This window comes from Syngnathus leptorhynchus, chromosome 5 (genome assembly GCF_054491065.1).
Source record: "Syngnathus leptorhynchus isolate UIUO chromosome 5, UIUO_Slep, whole genome shotgun sequence".
NCBI lineage: Eukaryota > Metazoa > Chordata > Actinopteri > Syngnathiformes > Syngnathidae > Syngnathus > Syngnathus leptorhynchus.
Genome location: NC_141199.1, coordinates 4,775,478 through 4,794,579, shown reverse-complemented (window position 1 = coordinate 4,794,579; position 19,102 = coordinate 4,775,478). Strand labels below are relative to the sequence as shown.

General features: G+C 47.0%; 1 protein-coding gene across 1 annotated transcript in view; it reads left to right on the top strand.

The window, feature by feature from the left end:
• The window catches only part of sorcs3a (sortilin related VPS10 domain containing receptor 3a), a 249,537-nt gene that overhangs the window by 154,504 nt on the left and 75,931 nt on the right, over positions 1–19,102 (top strand). The window contains exon 8 of the mRNA XM_085911312.1: positions 11,671–11,760. Coding sequence (XP_085767438.1) covers positions 11,671–11,760 — 90 coding nt within the window. The remainder of the gene's footprint in view (positions 1–11,670; positions 11,761–19,102) is intronic.

The window sequence follows — 19,102 nt, the reverse complement described above, 5'->3', positions numbered from 1 at the left end:
ACAGGCTTCTTGTGGCAACGCTGAAACTACGTCTACAAGCTCTGAGGAGAGTGGCACCCGGCCAGATTCGGATGGACGTCGGTCGACTGCAGGAGTCTGGCGTGGCGGACGCGTATGCTGGGAACTTGGCTTGGTGGGCTGGGCACTGTGGGAGGGCTACAGAGACGTGGTCCTGGTGGCTGCCAGCAATAGCATTCCAGAGATCCCAGTAATAATCAGTAATAATTAACCTAAGCTTGTCCTGTCTTAACAAAGTAGTAGAACAAAGTGCTAAGATCCTTTGCACTGATTGACCAATTGTTGAAGACGCAATCAAAGTTGTTCTGTCTACTCAACATCGTAAAACAACCCCTGCTATGATGTGATCAGAGGCCAGGGGTTTCACCCCCACCTTGGCCACCACACATGTAAATTGTCACCCCCACCCTTCTTCTCTCAATAAATACTGTCTTGCATGAATGCAACGGCAGACTTTGTTCGGACATTGCTGTATCTACAGTAACGAACAAATTCTCCACTTGCAAGTGTTCAAAGGGCATACTGTCTCCCATGTGGTTCTTGCAAAATAATTTAGAGTCGGAACATCTCTAACAAGGGTCACTTGGGTAAAAGTGACGCTCGCCCAGCTTTCGAGGCAATTCGAGAACTCCACTCGTCTGGGCCCCGCCCGTGCAGCTCGGCAGTCCTCGCAGCTGATGGCAGTGTCCTCTCGAAAGTAGATGGGCTGAAGCGCTGGACCAAGTACTTCGAGGAGTTGTATCGGGCCGAACCTCCATGCTGCGAGCTCTCTGCTGTAGGCATCCAGAGCGTGGTGCCTAACCCACCCCTCAGCATTGATGCGCCTACCCTTGAGGAAGTCCGAAAGGCTCTGGGTAAGCTGAGGGATGGAAAGGCTCTGGGAATTTGCGGTGTCTGTTCAGAGATGCTCAAAGCTGGAAGGGATGCCGCCCTCCGGTGGTTGCACACGCTGTTTTGCTCCGTATGGAGCTCGGGGCTCATCTTTGATCTTTGCGATCGGATGGACTCGCTGAATGGGACTGTTTGGCGCTCCCAATATCTGAGCACATTGACAAAGGTTCGAGTCTTTCGCTCGCTGGTCATGCCCGTCCTGTTTTACTCTTGTGAAGCATGGACACTGACTGGCGGGCTAAGGCGAAGACAGAACACCTTTGTGTGCACTTCCCTCCGTCACATCCTCGGGATCCACTGGCGTGACCGTGTGTCAAACCAGACGGTTCTCGAGCGAGCGGGAATGGAGTGCGTCAACTGCCAGATATGGGAGCGACAACTGCGCTTCTACAGCCACGTGGTACGCTACCCGCCCTTGGATCCAGTGAACAGGATTCTGTCCGCTCCAGACCCGAGGGGGCGGAAGTGCCCAGTAGGGCGACTGCGTGTGCGATGTTCGGAGCAGCTCAGGAAGCATCTTGAGATTGTAGTGGTGTCGGGCCGGGCGGGTGCCCGGTTCTACGCCGTAAGGTCACCGATGAAGTCGAGCAAGAAGGTGAGCGCAGCGAAGCGTCACCATGGCGTGTGCCCCCATACCTGACCTGCTCATGGATGCCACCTGTTGACAGAAAAGAAAACTCCCCGGACCCTGACAAGTAGTAGTAGTAGCAGTAGTATTTGTCAGATTTATTTTCCTAAAAGAAATGCACAAAGTGGTCACAAAAAAAAAAAAAATATACTTTTTGAATTCCAGGTTCTGTCCAGGAACCACTATCCTAGAAAAATTTACCTTTCCTCTTTTTCATATATTTTTTGTACTTTTTACTTTTAAATGTCATTCAAGATTCTTATTGCCTGTTGTTCAAGCCACTACAGTATATTGCACCACTTTACACTGTTCAATTGTGGTCCAACGATAAGAGATTGAGTTTAAACTTACCTCCGCTGATGCACTGAGGCTCCTGCTTTGAATTTTAAGGTGGCACCTTTCCAGTCAATTGTTTGTATTTAAGGTGCCAACGGTTGATGCACTATTAAAACAGCTTAAAATGAGCTAAAAATCACCTAATTTGCCGACAGGATATGTCAGAGACCCTCATAATAGAAGCCTTGGTCAGCCCAATGAAAAACTGTTATAGATGTACCTCTAAGGTTAGACTGCATTGGTGCAATACTTTTTATTAATTACAATATGTGCAGTCAACTGGTTAGCTGGCTAGCACATCCGCCTCGCAGTGCAGAGGGGGCGGCTTCGATTCTGGCCTTTCTCTGTGGAGTTTGCATGTTCTCCCTGTGCTTGTGTGGGTTTTTCCTTTGTAGGTTCTGAATAAACAAACCGTATATTGAAGAAGAGTTTTTACTTTCTTTCAACATGCTTCATCACATACAGTCTACAGCCCGGAACATTTACGTCTCATTTTCTCCATCTTCCAAGCGTCCTCTGCTGTCCAGAGATATGTTACATTCACAAAAACAAGGATAAGCAGATCTCAGTTTGCTCATATCATTCCATCTTTTTTCTTTTTTTTTTAACTACTACTTTAACAGTAAACCATGCTCTATATCACATTCGTCAAACTCAAGGCCCGGGGGCCAGATGCAGCCCGCCACATCATTTTATTGTGCATCAAATGTGACATTACTAGACTTGCAAATTGTCTTCACTTTTGAAAATATATATTTTTTAAATATTTGCCCAGTTTTTACTAGTCTGATTGAAAATGAGTTATTTGTCAGATTGTTTTTTAGCTTATACTGTATATAATGTGAGTTGCTCATACGTTCATTTGGGTTGACAGTCATATTGGCCCTCCAAAAGAAACTGAGTACAATGCGGCTTGCAAAAAAATGTGTGTTGACACCCCTGCTTTATATTGACAAAACTGACGTTGTCTGTCTTATCTGATGCATACACTTGAAAACAAAGAATTACTCTTAACTTGTTAAGCTCAACTCAGTTACCTTATAATCAACAGAATTAGCTTACAATAACATCAGTATGTATCACACACATATACTACTGTACTTAAAGAGATTTGTCATGAATGTACAACTAGCATGTAAACATTTAAATCTGCTCAATGAGTCTCTCAGTTGGCTTGACTCTTCTTGAAGATTCTCTGATTGCTGGTTCTTGTGCATGGTTAGGTAACTCATGTGATGGAGTTTTGAGCGCGTTTTGAGCTTGTTCAGCAGCCTCAGATCTCTGTTCTCCACTTACAGTTTCTTTTAGAAGATATATGCGATTTCGTCTGAGAATAGCTCCATCTTATGTTTGAATGGTATACGACCTTGGTTGAACGTTCCTTAGCTTTTACTTTTTGTGTCCATGTGTTTGTTTTGTCTCTAAACCTCACTTGGTCTCCAGCATACAGTTCAGGTAAGTTCTTTGTTCCTCTATCACAGTGGTTCCCAAAGTGGGCGGTACCGCCCCCCTGGGGGCGGTGGATAGATCTGGGGGGGCGTTAAGGCCAAAGTTCAAAACGTCATACCAAGATTTTTTGTTACAAAAAAAAATCTTTGACTGCTATCAAGTGCTGTGGAACAAGGTCAAGATGTACTTTATTGCCTTCCCAACATCATATTTAGTAAACGGGGCTTCAGTGCAGTCGCCTTGCTTCTTTCCAAGCAAAGAAACCGTGAAATACACATTTGTGTTTAACCTTTCTCTTTTCAAATTGCAGCATACCAAATATCAAGAAAGAGGTGTTTGTTTCCACATGTGTCCATGGGGGGGGGGGGCTAGGAATTCACTGGGGAGCCAAGGGGGCGCCAGCCTGCAAAAGTTTAGGAACCACTGCTCTATCATAATACTAGAACTTCTGCTTTGCTTTTTGCTGCTCCTTGAACTTCTTCATGCTGTTTCCCTCCTCCGTCTTAAGCAAGTCATCCTGAATGGGCAGATTTGATCTCAGTGGTCGTCCCATAAGTCGATGCGCTGGCGACACACCACACTCAAGCGGTGTTGTGCGGTATACTAGCATGCTCTGGAAGAAGTCAGTTTCACTGTCACGTGCTTGCTCATCAGTCTCTTCACAATTTGGACTAACTTTTCTACCAGGCCATTGGACTGTAGATAATGAGGACTCGATGTTGTGTGAACAGAGTCCCAAGCCTCTGCAAATTGTCAGAACTTCATGAAGGCAAATTGTGGTCCATTGTCTGTCACAACTTCAGTCGGCACATTGTGTCTTGCAAATATCGCTTTCATGGATGTAATCAGCTTCGTATGCAATCTACAGACCTCTGGATACAGGGAGTAGTAGTCTGTGACCACCATTGTTGGCGCACCCATCGCAGTAAGAGCTGGTGCAGCCGGATAAAGACAGAGAACAAATATAACACACAGACATGCATTTGGTTTGGCCTGCATGTGATCTCCTTTGTGAATGAGCTGCTGCCATTTATTGATTGCACACAGGTGTGTAGCCATGCCCACACTTACTGGGTCACAGGGTCAATTAGGGACATGACATAAACACCCCCCCACTTTTCCTTAATTGACACACAAACATACAGTACACAGTGCACATTTATATTTCCCAAGTCCATAGTTCACTTACCAAATAGAAAACATACAAATTTGTCCATCCTGACTTTAGCAACAGGCTTAGTAAAAACATCGGCCACCATATCTGTAGGGCAATAAAGAAGAAGAAAAAAGAAATAACAGCGAACAAAATGGTGTCTGATGTCAATATGTTTGCATCGCTGTCGACAGGCAGGGTTTTTGGATAGAGCAATAGCACCCTGATTGTCCTCAAAAACAGTCACAGGTATAAAGTTCAAAGTATTGTCCATCCCTTTTAATAGCTTCACAAGATATAAGCTTTCTTGAGTTGTTGTAGATAGAGCCATGTATTCGGCCTCACGTGTAGATAAGGCGACTGTGGGCTGTTTCGTAGATTTCCAGGAAACAATAGCCTCAGACTCAGACAATCTAAAGCAGTAACCAGTAACACTGCGCCGGTCATTCTGGTCAGCTGCCCAGTCTGTATCACTACAGGCAACAAGCTTCAAGTTTACATTTTGCTTTTTATAGCACAACTCCTGGTCCACATCCATCCATCCATTTTCTGAACCCCCTTGTCCCCACGGCGGTCGCGGGCGTGCTGGAGCCTATCCCAGCCATCATCGGGCAGTAGGCGGGGGACACCCTGAACCGGTTGCTAGCAAATCGCAGGCCACACAGAGACGAACAACCATCTACACTCACACCTAGGGACAATTTAGAGTCTTCAATCGGCCTACCAAGCATGTTTTTTGGGATGAAACCGGAGTGCCCGGAGAAAACCCACGCGGACACGAGGAGAACATGCAAACTCCACCCAGGGAGGGCCGGAGGTGGACTCGAATCCGCACCCTACTAACTGTGAGGCGGACGTGCTACCCAGTGCCCCACCGATCCGCCTACTGCCCGATGACGGCTGGGATAGGCTCCAGCACGCCCGCGACCCCCGTGGGGACTAAGCGGTTCAGAAAATAAATGAATGAATGTTTAGCTGCCACCCAGTGTTGTTCTTTAGGTCCAGACAAGTATTGGGATAATTTACCAACAACAAAAATTAGATCTGGTCGAGTAGATGTCATTACATAAATCAAAATTCCAACGACTCCATATTTTTTAGGATCAGCAGGTAGATCATCATTGTCAAATGTAAATTTCATTTCACATGGTGTTGATCTTGGCTTGCAGTGAGTCATATCAAATCTGCCCAGAATTTTTGTAATATACCTCTTTTGATTCATTTTGACTTCCTCGTTTGTCTGGGCAAAATCAATGCCAAGGAAATGTCTTAGTTTCCCAAGATCTTTAATTTTGAATTTGTACCCTAACATTTCCTTCACTTCACTGAGCATTTCAACATTACTCGCTGCAAGAAGATCGTTAACCCAAATAATCAGTAGGATTTTTTCATTTCCAACATTTTTAGAGTAAACACAACAGTCAGCAATATTTTGAACAAAAAACATTTTCATGTAGTCCGTGACACTTTCATTCACACCTTTTTGGGGAGATGTGAGCTCCGTGTACAAACTTATTACGCGCGGCTTTCATTTCCCTGCGTAATGTTCACGGAGGATCTGCAGCGCCTTCCTACCGTCATCGGCAGCGTCTCTCATTACAAGGGACAAACCTTTATCATCCAACACCTGAATCAGAACTGCATACGCCTCTTTATTCTCACCGGCGTCTTCCTCTGCACATTCATCATCCACATCGAGGGGGGGGTTCACCCAGTATAGTGCTTTTGAGGTCAAGCAGATGCAAGCGTGCCAAAAACTTGGTTTCCCACAGCTCATAATTCTTTTCATCTCCGTCAAAACATAAACAGTTCCATCGGCTCTCAAACTCTGTACTGGGCCCTGTTGGTGCGGCCATCGCAGTAAGAGCTGGTGCAGCCGGATAAAGACAGAGGACAAATATAACACAGAAACCTCGATTTGGTTTGGCCTGCATGTGATCTCCTATGTGAGTAAGCTGCTGCCATTTATTGATTGCACACAGGTGTGTAGACACGCCCACATCCACTGGGTCACAGGGTCAATTAAGGACATGACATATCAACAACCATGCAGTCCTTGCCTCCAGAAACAAAAAGATCACCACCCACCTTCTGATAAGGTTGGTCTGGCACCGGGTGTGGCTTGAGTGGCTCAGCAGGGTTGCTTACTTGGTACTTCAAACATGTTGAGCAGTTTGACACCTCATTTGTAACATCCTGGTTAATCCGTGGCCAATACATAACCTCACATGCTCTCTTTTTGCCTTTTTTGATTCCAAGATGTCCTGCATATATCTTCTTGAGCATCTCTCCTCGAAGACTCTTTGGAATAACTTCCACCACGGACAGTTCTGCTCTGACATTCCAGTACTCCTGGACTGTCTTGTTTACAGTTCGGCCATCCATCTGTGATAGTTTTGCATAGCGTTCTTAGTGTGTCATCTTTGCATGTTTCCTTTTTTATGAGTTAAAATTTTCCATCCGAAACAGGCTCCATTTTGCTGCTGTTATTTGTCTATTTGTTTATTTATTTCGGTTATTTGCTTATTACTTATTCATTGCTCTTGTCTGTTCGTTTTTACTCTTTGTGCTATTTGATTGTATGTGTTGTGTACTGTGTCTAGTCACCGTGGGACGGTGGGAAACGTAATTTTGATCTCTTTGTGTGTCTTAACGTGAAGAAATTGACAATAAAGTGAACTTTGAACTTTGAAATGCTTATGTGATCATGTGAACGTAGACTTGTACATCATTGTCCATTTTGGAGTTAGCTGGCTCTTGTGGATCGACAGCTCTGGACAATGTGTCAGCTGTGTACATCATCTTACCAGGAGTGTACATCACATTGAGTGTGTAGCGTTGCAGTCGGATCATCAAGTCAAGTCAAGTCAAGTTTATTTGTATAGCCCTAAATCACAAGTAGTCTCAAAGGGCTTCACATAGAAAATCAATTGACAATTATTCTCAAAGCATCCCCTGATCTTGGGCTCCCAAAAGGGCAAGGAAAAACTTAAAAACCCCTACCAGGGGAAAAATAAGAAACCTTGAGAAGGGACCACAGATGGAAGGATACCCCTTTCAGGATCACCAGGCTGCAATGGATGCAAAGAGGGCACATAAAATACATAATATGGAAATCAAAAAGTGGATGTCCAGGCCAAAGCGAAGAGCTGTCGGAGGTACCTTCGATTGTCCTGGCAGTGTCCTCTAGGAGGGTATTCCGCTGCAGTTCCCTCATGCTGAATTGGTCCACGAGAATCTAGATAGCCGTCGTCATCTTGGGTGTCACCTAACCACCTCCCCAGCCGGGGAGGGGTGGGGGGGAGTAGGGTCGGGGAGAGGGAGCAAAAACAAACTCCAGCCGAATCGGGTACTACAGGTTAATTAAAGGCCATATCAGAAATACGTCTTTAAACGTGTCTTAAATGTTTCTACTGAGGTAGAAGTTCTAATATCCATTGGTAGGGCATTCCAGAGCTCTGGAGCCCGAATAGAAAATGCTCTAGCCCCTGCAGACATTTTCTTGGCCCTCGGTGTCACTAAAAGACTAGCGTTTTGCGAACGAAGGTTACGAGACGGAACATAAGGAACAACTAAGTCGACGAGATATGAAGGCGCTAAGCCATGCAATGATTTATAGGTTAATAGAAAAACCTTGAAGTCACATCTTAAATGGACCGGGAGCCAGTGTAAATTGACTAATATTGGGGTAATGTGATCAAATTTTCTTGACCGTGAGAGCAGCCTTGCAGCAGCATTTTGTACTAACTGTAGACTTTTGATGCTGGACTTGGGAAGACCAGAGAATAATGCATTACAGTAGTCCAGGCGCGACGTGATAAATGCATGTATAATAGTTTCCGCATCACCGGTCGAGAGGATTGGGCGAGTCTTAGCAATATTACGAAGGTGAAAAACAGCTATTCTGGTTATATTCTTAATGTGCTTTTGAAAGAAGAGCGTTTGGTCAAATATTACCCCGAGATTAGTTACAGTATCACTCTGAGTGATAGTACGGTTATCTAGAGTTATAGTGGTTTCCCTAAATAAATGTTGATAACGAGCTGGACCAATTATCAACATCTCAGTTTTATCTGGGTTCAGACGAAGGAAGTTGAGAGACATCCATTGCTTGATCTCCGCAAGGCATGCCTCAAGATTACAACAGTCCCGCGGATCTGTCATTGATAATGGCATATATAATTGGGTGTCATCCACGTAACATTGAAAACTAATATTATATTTACATATTATGTCCCCAAGCGGAGTCATATAAATATTAAATAGAATTGGTCCTAGTACCGATCCCTGTGGGACACCACACGTAACTTTATAGAGCTCAGAGGACGCATTGCCATGGACCACTCGGTGCGACCTGTCTGATAGATCCGAATGAAACCAGCCTAGCGCTGACCCCGAAATACCAACACAACCTTTAACCGTTCTAATAAAATATTAAAGTCAACAGTGTCGAAGGCAGCACTAAGATCGAGTAGTAACAATACCGATGAAGTGTTTGAATCCATAGCTAAGAGGAGATCATTAGTCACTTTAGCAAGTGCTGTCTCAGTGGAATGATTAGCTCTAAAACCAGACTGAAAAGATTCATATCGATTATTAGCGACCATGTAATCAATAAGCTGCTGCACTACTACCTTTTCAAGCAGTTTTGCTATGAATGGGAGAATCTAAACTGGCCTATAGTTACTGAGACAGTCCGGGTCAAGATTTGGTCGCTTAAGTAGCGGTTTAATGATAGCGGTTTTAAAGGCTGTTGGCACTATCCCAGAGGAGACAGACAGATTAATTATATTTTAAACGGACGGTCCTAAGATTTGAAATAATTCTTTAAATAGTTTGGCTGGAAGCGGGTCAAGTAAACATGTTGTTTGTTTAACCGCACTAACTAATTGTGTAAGCCTTTCGAAGGACACGCTTTTAAAATTTGAAAGGGTTATTGCATGATCGTCAGCGCCGGTATGGCGCTACTTATTTTGTTTCCTACAAGAGAGACCAGTTCATCCAAATAAAACTTCCAAAATATTCCTTATTAGCATTGAGAATCATCATTCTTTGTATTCTCAGTGGACAGTCATTCAGCGGCTTCTGGAACAACGCAATCAATTGTTTATGGTCAGTTTCAACACTGATTGCTTGCCCTGAAATAATTTTCAGAAAGGTTGGGTATACATTTTCCCATGTAGTTGATCATGCCATTAAACCTCTGTACATCCTTCTTGCATTGTGGTCTTGGCATATTTTCAATTGCTGACACTTTTCTGGGATCCGGTCTGATGCCTTCACTGGTCAGGATATCCCCTACAAATGTCAGTTCCCTCACTCTGACCAGGCATTTCTCTTTTTTCAGCTTCAGATTTGCCTTTCTGGTTGCTTCAAGCACATTTCACAGTCTCATGTCGTGTTCTGTTTTTGTAGTTCTCCATGCGATGATGTCATCCATTGATGTGTCCACTCCTTCTAAGTGCTCATAGATCATGTGTATTGTTTTGTGATACGCTTCTGGCGCTGAAGCAATGCCAAAGGGCAGTCGCCAGAATCTATATCAACCAAATGGACTGTTGAAGGTGCATGGTCTTGAACTAGCATCCTCTAGCTTTAATTGCCAAAATCCTAATGATGCATCCAGTTTGCTAAGGTATTTTGCATTTGCAAACTGTGACATTATTTCTTCTCTCGTATCCATCCATCCATCGATCTTCTTCCGCTTATCCGGGGTCGGGTTGCGAGGGCAGCAGCTTTAGGAGGGACTCCCAGACTTCCCTCTCCCCAGCCACTTCATCCAGCTCATCCCGGAGGATCCCAAGGTGTTCCCAGGCCAGGTGAGAGACATAGTCTCTCCAGCGCGTCCTGGGTCGTTCCCAGGGTCTCCTACCGGTGGGACATCCCGGAACACCTCCCCAGGGAGGCTTCCAGGAGGCATCCTGATGAGATGCCCGAGCCACCTCATCTGGCTCCTCTCAACGTGGAGGAGCAGCGGCTCTACTTCGAGTCTCTCCCGGATGACCGAGCTTCTCACCCTATCTCTAAGGGAGAGCACCGACACCCTGTAGAGGAAACTCAGGATCGTACTCCCGAAGCACCCTCCACAGAACATCCGGTACCTGTCATCTGCCTCCGGAGTCCCGCAGGCCAAAACGGCTTGATAGGACTTCTTCTTCAGCTTGACGGCATCCCTTACCGCCAGTGTCCACCAGTGAGTTCGGGGATTACCGCCACGGTTGGTTGCCTCACTAATGGAGGCGCGGAACATGGTCCACTCAGACTCTATGTCCCCTGCCTCCCCCGGGACATGTGAAAAGCTCTGCCGGAGGTGGGAGTTGAAGCTCTTCCTGACAGGGGAGTCTGCCAGACGTTCCCGGCAGACCCCCACAGAGCGTTTGGGTCTGCCAGGTCGGACCAGCATCTTCCTCCACCATAGGAGCCAACCCACCACCAGGTGGTGATCAGTTGACAGCTCCGCCCCTCTTTTCACCCGAGTGTCCAAAACATGCGGCTTCAAATCCGATGATACAACTACAAAGTCGATCATCAAACTGCAGCCTAAGGTGTCCTGGTGCCAAGTGCACACATGGGCAACCTTATGCTTCAACATGGTGTTCATTATAGAAAATCCGTGTCGAGCACAGAAGTCCAACAATAGAACACCGCTCAGGTTCAGATCGGGGGGGCCGTTCCTCCCAATCACACCCTTCCAGGTCTCACTGTATTTGCCCACGTGAGCATTGAAGTCACCCAGTAGAATGATGGAGTCCCCAGAAGGAGCGCTCTCCAGCACCTCCTCCAGGGACTCCAAGAGGGGTGGGTACTCTGAGCTGCCATTTGATGCATAGACACAAACAACAGTCAGAACCCGTTCCCCCACCCGAAGGCGTGAACCCCAATGTACAGACGCCCAGCAGGGCCCACACCTGCTCAACGCCTGTCATTGTGTGCAACTCCAGAGTGGAGTAAATATATATATATATATATATATATATATATATATATATATATATATATATATATATATATATATATATATATATATATATGACCGTGTAAGAATATATATTCTATAACTTATCGTTATAGTTATATAGTTATATTTTTACTGTTCCGCTTTCTGCTTCCTCTCTGCTCGAAGCTTGGGTGCAAAAATGATGCTTCATGATGCCTAGTTTAATTTGTGTGTGTAATTGAGATTAATGTTTTATAGGTGCCTACGCCAGGAGGAGCTACTTATTTTGTTTCCTACAAGAGAGACCAGTTCATCCAAATAAAACTTCCAAAATATTCCTTACCAAAGGTAGGTTGGAACATATTTAGTTTTTCCTATTTTGAGCAAACATGAATACACGGGGTGGCTTGAAAAAAGTATGAAAACCCAATGGAATTTTCTTGATTTTTGCATGAAATAGTCATAAAACGTGAGCTTAACGCCATCTAAGTCGCAACAAAAGACAAACTGGTTTTCTCCCACATGACTCCTGGGATGGGGTCCAGAGTGCCAGCGACCCCCGTGGGGACAAGCGGTATAGAAATTGGATGGATGGTTGGATGGATGGTTAGATGGATGGACGGACGGATGGCTGGATGAGAAACAAGTGTGCTTCAGATATTGTAAAAATGAATGTCAACATACAATGCAAATTCTGTCTCTCCTGTTTTTGGTTGAATACAACACAAATACATCAAATGTCCAAACTTGTTAGAAGTATTCTCTCATTTTGAACTTTATACCTCTGAGGCATTCAAGAAAGCTGGGACAGGGTAATAGAAGACTTAAAAAGTTGAGAAATGCTCAAAAATAAATCACCAGCTTGGAACATTACCTGAATGGCTCAGTTGTTCACAAGCAAGGATGAGCCAAGGTCCAATTTTGTGGATGGCTACGTTGGCAAATACTCAAACAAATCAGTTTTTCAACATATAATTGCAAGGAATTAAGGAATGTTATCATCTACGACCCATAATCTCATCAAAGGTTTCAGACAAACTGGCGAAATTTATGCAGAGAAGCAGGAAGGCCAAAAAAAAAAAAACACCAATTGCCGATTTCCTCCCTCAAGCAGCACGCATCAAAAACGCTGCATTACTGCGTAAAGGAAAAAGAGCGGATCAGTACTAGGACGCAGATCAATACTCCTCCATCCAAATGCCTGACGTCAGGAGCTAAAATTGGAGGCAGCGGCAGTGCCACCGGTGCATCTGGAACAGAGAAGGAGGCAGAAGACAGACACCCTCACCCGCGAGTCTGATGGTCCGAATGCTGGCTGTGGAACTCTTTGATGAGGGCCTGGTCAAGGATCCAGCGGGCCAGAACCCAGGAGTGGTGGGAGTCATTGTAGCCCTACCACTTGACCAGGCATTGGATCCCCCGGCGGTTCAGATGGGACAGGAGCAAGGAGTGGACCATGTATACGGGGTCCCCATTAACAAGCCTGAGAGGTGGAGGGGCAGGCGCAGGAACCAGCAGGCTGTCGTGGACGGATCTCACCTGTGGAATGTGGGGTGGACCCTCATGGACCTTGGCTGGCGGAGGGGCTGATCCCCTTGTGGACAGGGAATGGTCCCATGAAGCAATTCTAGGGACTCCACCCGGAGTGGAATGTACCGCGCAGAGTGCCACACTCGCTGACCCGCCCAGTACATCGGGGCCGGAGTCCGGTGCTTATTGGCCTGGCAAGCGTAGCTGGCGATGGTCCGAAGAAGCTGGGCCAAGCCTGATGGCAGCGATGAACGCACACCAGTACCGACGAGCAGGCGGCGCTCCACTCCTGATGATCAAAGAGTGGCCGCTAGTAGGCGAACACGCACTGGAACAAAGCTCAAAGCTTGTGGCAAAGCTCAGGAGTGTGTTGTAAACCACAGCAGTTACTGGGCCCACCTGCGCTGATTGCTGGATGACATGCAGCAGAGGGACTTACCCAGCTCTTGGTTGAGGTCCTCCACCTGTCTGTTAGATTGAGATGGAACCCAGAGGTGAGGCTGGCCGTGGCCCCAAGGAGGCGGCAGAAATCCAACCAGGAGGTCGAGGCGAACTGCGGGCCATGGTACCAAAATACCTCCCGCAACAGGATCTGAGCCATCTGTCTTGCCGTGGGCAGCTTGGACAACAGGATGAAGCGAGACATCTTGCTAAATCAATTGACAATGGTTCGGATCACCGTGTGCCCCTCGGACGGAGGAGACCTGTGACGAGGTCGATCGCCAGGTGGGAGCAAGCATGATGAGGAACAGCTAGCGGTTGGAGCAGGCCGGCCAGGGGCTGGTTGGATGCCTTGCACTGGTTGCAAACGGGGCAGGCCTTGATGTCGTCGTGGACGTCTTCTCAGGATGGGCCACCAGAAGCGCTGAGTAACCACAAACTCCATGCATGAATTTCCGGCAGGCATGGCAGGCATGGCAGGAGTCGTGCGCCCATTGCAGGACAGAAGATCGGAGGTTACCGGGCACGAAGAGGCGATCCGCTGGGCAGACGCTGGTTCCAAACCACCACTCTCACTCGGTCCTCAATATCCCAGAAAACAGAGGTGACTACAACGGAGTCGGAGAGGATGGTGGGGGGCACACACGCCACCTCCTCTCCTCCAGTAAAGGCACGCGACAGGGCCTAGCTGTTGCGGCAACCCAGTAGGAGAGCGTAAAGTTAAACCTTCCAAAGAACAGGGACCACCGGGTTTGACAGGAGTTCAATCTTTTGGCTGTCCTGAGGGACTCCCAAGTTGTGATGGTCCGTCAAAATTTTGAAGGGCCCTCAAGTGACTGCTTCCACTCCTCCAGGGCCAGGTTCACCACCAGCAGTTCCCAATTGCTAATGTCATAGTTGTGTTTGGAGGTTGACCAGCGGCGGGAGAAGAAAGCGCATGGAAAAGCTTCCCGTCTGGGCTGGAGCGCTGAGACAGGATGCCCCCCACGCCTACGTCCGAAGCGTCGACCTTAACCACAAATTGTCGTTCTGTGTGGAGCATCCGCAGGATGGGGGAGGAGGGGAAGCGTTTCTCCAGCTCTGTGAATGCCCCGGCGGCATCTGGGGACGATTGGTCGCGGACGGAGATGGTGGTGAGGGAGGTAAGGTGTTGAGGCGACCGAGCTGTGTTCCTGATGAACCGCCTGTAGAGGTTTGCGAAGCCGAGGAATTGCTGCTGGTTCTTTCTTGTGGAGGACAGGAAGTGACCGCTTCCACTTTCGCCAGGTCCATTCGGATGCTGCCTTTGTCTATGATGTAGCATAGGAAGGACACCAGTTTCGCGTGGAAGTCACACTCCGCTTTGACAAACAGGGAGTTCTCAAGAAGGCGGCGGAGGACGATTTGGACACAATCGAGAGGATGAGGATATCGTCCAGGTAGACAAAGATGAAGCGGTTGCGCATGTCCCGGTGAGGCCGGTTTGGGACCACCAAATATTTGAAGTGGCCACTGGGGGTGTTGAACGCCATATTCCACTTGTCCCCCTCCCGGATGAGAACAAGGTGATAAGCATTCCTTAGGTCCAAATTGGTGAAGACCGTGTCACCTTCATGTAGTTTGAACACCAACGACAAGAGGGAAAACGGATAATGATTCTTCATTGTGACGTCATTCAGCCCACAATTGTCTATGCATGAAGAGGCTGGGCAGATTATTATAGTGATCAAGGCATGAGGTGAATTTGATCTCCTCAACCAACCTGAAAGGGAGCTCAGATGGCACCAGCTTGTCTTTGATGTAGTCTTCCAGTCTCTCGTCGACGACCAATGACACATTCCATGAGCTTCAGCACTGCAATGCAGAAGTTCAGCGCATGGTCACCGTATGTGCTGTTCCCCTGGTGGATCCAAAGGGGCTCTCAGGATGATTTGGTGGTATATGGGCTCACCTCGAACACCTTGAGCATCTCTGTCAAGAACACCTTGAAGAAGGAGCATGCAAAAGTCTGGTGGTCGAAATCCACGGTGCTTAGAGCCTTACCGGTGAGTTGCGTGATGGTGCACCCTATCTTGGCACCTTCTGAGGTGAAGGTGTGGGGCTGGAGGGCAAAAGTGAATCCGACAACTGGACAAGAACGAGTGGACTCTCTGGAGATCGCCATCGAACCATTCGACCTCTCCCACCTTGGACTCTGTAGCATTCTGTGGTATCATCAGTGGTTTGAGAGGAGCTGAAGCCTCAGCAGGGGAACGGAGTTGGGCCGACCGGATGGGAGCAGATGGCAAGGTGGTAGCTCTGACACCCTGGAGGACCTGTCGGAGAATCTGGGTGAAGCTCTTGACCTCTGCCGAGTGTCCCTCTAGTTGCTCCTCCGTGCGGACTAGCCGGAGTGCCACATTGTGCACTGGTCGTGGAGGTGGTCAGTATGTTCAGTATGAAACAGACAGGACGACAAAGTGCGAAAACACTGCTTTATTGATCTCTCTGGGAGGAGGGAAGTGGAGATCGAGCACGACGTGATCGTGGATGGGCGATGGGTCAGGGAAGGCAGTGTTCGGTCATGGTCGGAGTCGGAAAATTGGTCGGGGTTGGCGGCGACCGGGTGTAGTCGGTCAGTAGAAACAAATTAGATCGGCAACTGGAGGCAGGTGTTAGCACAGAGGCAAGGCACAAGGCACAGGTACAAAATGAGTGGCATACGGGGACGTACTGATAAGGATTGGTCGGCGTGTTAGGTTTAAGTCAAGAAGGAGGCCTACAGGAGCGGCGACCGGGACCTGTTCAAGCAGACCAGAAACACACTGAACCGAAAGGTCAGGAAAGCCAGGAGGTGTTACGAGGAGAGTCTGGACACCTCTCTTCCAATCCTGATCCCTCAACAGTGTGGAAAGGTCTGCAGAGCATCACGGGCTTCAAGTCCTGTGAAGAGCCTAAGGCTTGCTAACCAGCTAAACAGGTTCTACTGCAGGTTTGATCAGCCCTCCCAAACAACAGGACCTCCTGCAGCCCAATCTACACACTCACCTCCCCCCACAACCGCTCTGTCCACACCTCCATCACCGCTGTCATCTACTCTCTCTCCTGCAGAGGCCATGCTCGCACTCCAGATCCACGAGGAGGAAGTGTGCCAGATGTTCCGGAGACAAAAGATCAGGAAGGCCCAGACGGCGTGTCACCTTCCTGCTTGAAAGTATGTGCTGAGCAGCTGGCACCCACCTTTGCACGGACCTTCAACCGTTCCCTGGAGCTGTGTGAGGTGCCCTCGTGCTTCAAGAGCTCGACCATCGTTCCAGTAGCCAAGAAACCCGCCATCACAAGTTTGAATGACTATAGATCTGTCGCTCTGACATCTGTGGTCATAAAATCTTTCGAGAGGTTAGTGCTGAACTACCTGAAGGATGTCATGGGCCCCCTGCTTGACCCCCTCCAGTTTGCCTACCGGGCAAACAGGTTGGTGGATGATGCGGTCAACATGGGACTGCACTACATCTTGCACCACCTGGCCACCCCAGGAATGTGCACCAGGATCCTGTTTGTGGACTTCAGCTCGGCGTTCAACACCATCGCTCCTGACGTCCTCCAACAGAAGCTCATCCAGCTCGCGGTGCCTCGGTACACCTGTCAGTGGATCACCAGCTTCCTGACCAACAGGAAACAGCGTGTGAGGCTGCGGAGCATCACATCTGACACCCGAACCACCAATACTGGCACCCCTCAAGGGTCCTCTCCCCACTGCTCTTCTCTCTCTACACCAACGATTTCTCCTCAGGTGACTCTACTGTGAAGCTCCTGAAGTATGCAGATGACACCACTCTCATCGGACTGAACCGGAATGGTGATGAGACTGCGTACAGACAGGAGGTAGATCGCCTGGTCCACTGGTGCAGCCATAACCACCTGGAGCTGAACCCGCTCAAGACCGTGGAGATGATAGTGGACTTCAGGCGAGACCCTTCACCACTTTCACCCCTCACTCTCTGCAGTAATGCTATTCTCTCCACAGACACCTTCAAGTTCCTGGGAACCACAATCTCTCGAGACCTGAAATGGACTGGCCACATAGACTTTGTCCGGAAGAAGGCCCAGCAGAAGCTGTACTTCCTGAGACAGCTCAAGAAGTTCAACCTGCCGCGGGAGCTGCTGAAGACCTTCTACACTGCCATCATCCAGTCTGTCCTCTGCACCTCCATCACTGTCTGGTTTGCACCGGCCTCCAAACAAGACAAGCACAGACTGCAACGGACAATCAGGACTGCAGAAAAGATAATTGGAATCAACCTCCCATTTATCCAAGACTTGTACCTGTCCAGGACCAAGAAACCTCCGGACGGCGTTATAGAGCTCTGTACGCCAAAACCAGCAGACACAGAGACAGCTTCTTCCCCCAGGCTGTTGGTCTGATGAACTCACACCACTCTTAGAGTATCTAGAGTCACTACTGTGCAATAATATCCTGCTCTCCACACCTTTTGTGAATTGTCTACACTGTTTGTACTGTGTCCTCTCTGCATCCATTGCAGCCTGGTCATCCTGGAAGATGGACCCTCCCATCTGTGGTCTCGTCTCAAGGTTTCTCATTTCCCCTAGTTGGAGTTTTGAGTTTTTCCTTGCCCTCCTGGGAGTTTAAGATCAGGGGATGTTTGAGAATATTTGTCAATTTTCACATGTCCTGAGTGTTGTTAGTCACCTAAATGTTGAACAGAGGCTGTGATGTACCGAAGTCAAATTCCTTGTTTGGCATGCTCAAACATGGTGAATAAAAACTCTTGAATCTTGAAGTAGGAGAGTGAATGAGTCGCGAGCAGGTGCAGATGATTGAGTTGATTGGAGGGGCGACGCTGTGACGGAAATTTACCGGCAGGGTGGCAAGTGGCACGGCACGTGACAACTACAAAAAGGGGCTTTATTGTGAATTAAAAAAAAAAAAAATTAAAGCCATATTAGTTTTTTTGCATGCGTTTACATGGAGTTTAAGAACACAAATACTGTAAATATTTGGGGTTCAAAAGGATAGGTGACTATATGTAAATGTACTCATTGCCTCTGATGCTTGTTTCAAACTACAGTACAGTAATCCCTTGTTTATGACGGGTAATTGCTTCCAAAACCCCCCCGCGATAAGTGAAATCCGCGAAGTAGGGTCACCCTCTCATCTGTAAATTTTTTGTGTCAATAAATGTATATGAAACCATTTAAGTGCATGTTATTATAAGAACATTAAATAATAGTGCCAAACATGTAAATAATACATTAATAGCATAAATAACATACAGAAAATATTGTATAATATGCTTAATTTGTAGATGTATATGTAGATGTAGGTAAAGTATACATACTGTAAATATGATTTTAGGACTCTTTTATTATTATAACAACTTTTTATTACAAGATACGTACAATACTGTAAACATGTTTTTAGAAGTCTTATTATAACAACTTCTTATGTAACAAAGTACAACACTGCAAATATGTTTTAAGAATTATTATTATAACAATTGTATTGTTTTGGTTAAAAATCCACGATAAACAAACCGCGAAGTAGCGAGGGATCACTGTATAGCGTATTTAGACTGTTGTTCTTTGAAAGTTAGATTTATTTTGGTATCACAAGCTGCCGCTAAAGATACAGTACACTTTGCAATTTGTCATCAACTATCTAATATATTCACAGTATTTCATTGATCTTATGACGACTCCCACAGGGTCAGCCTGCTCTAATCTCACTCGTCTCCCTGTC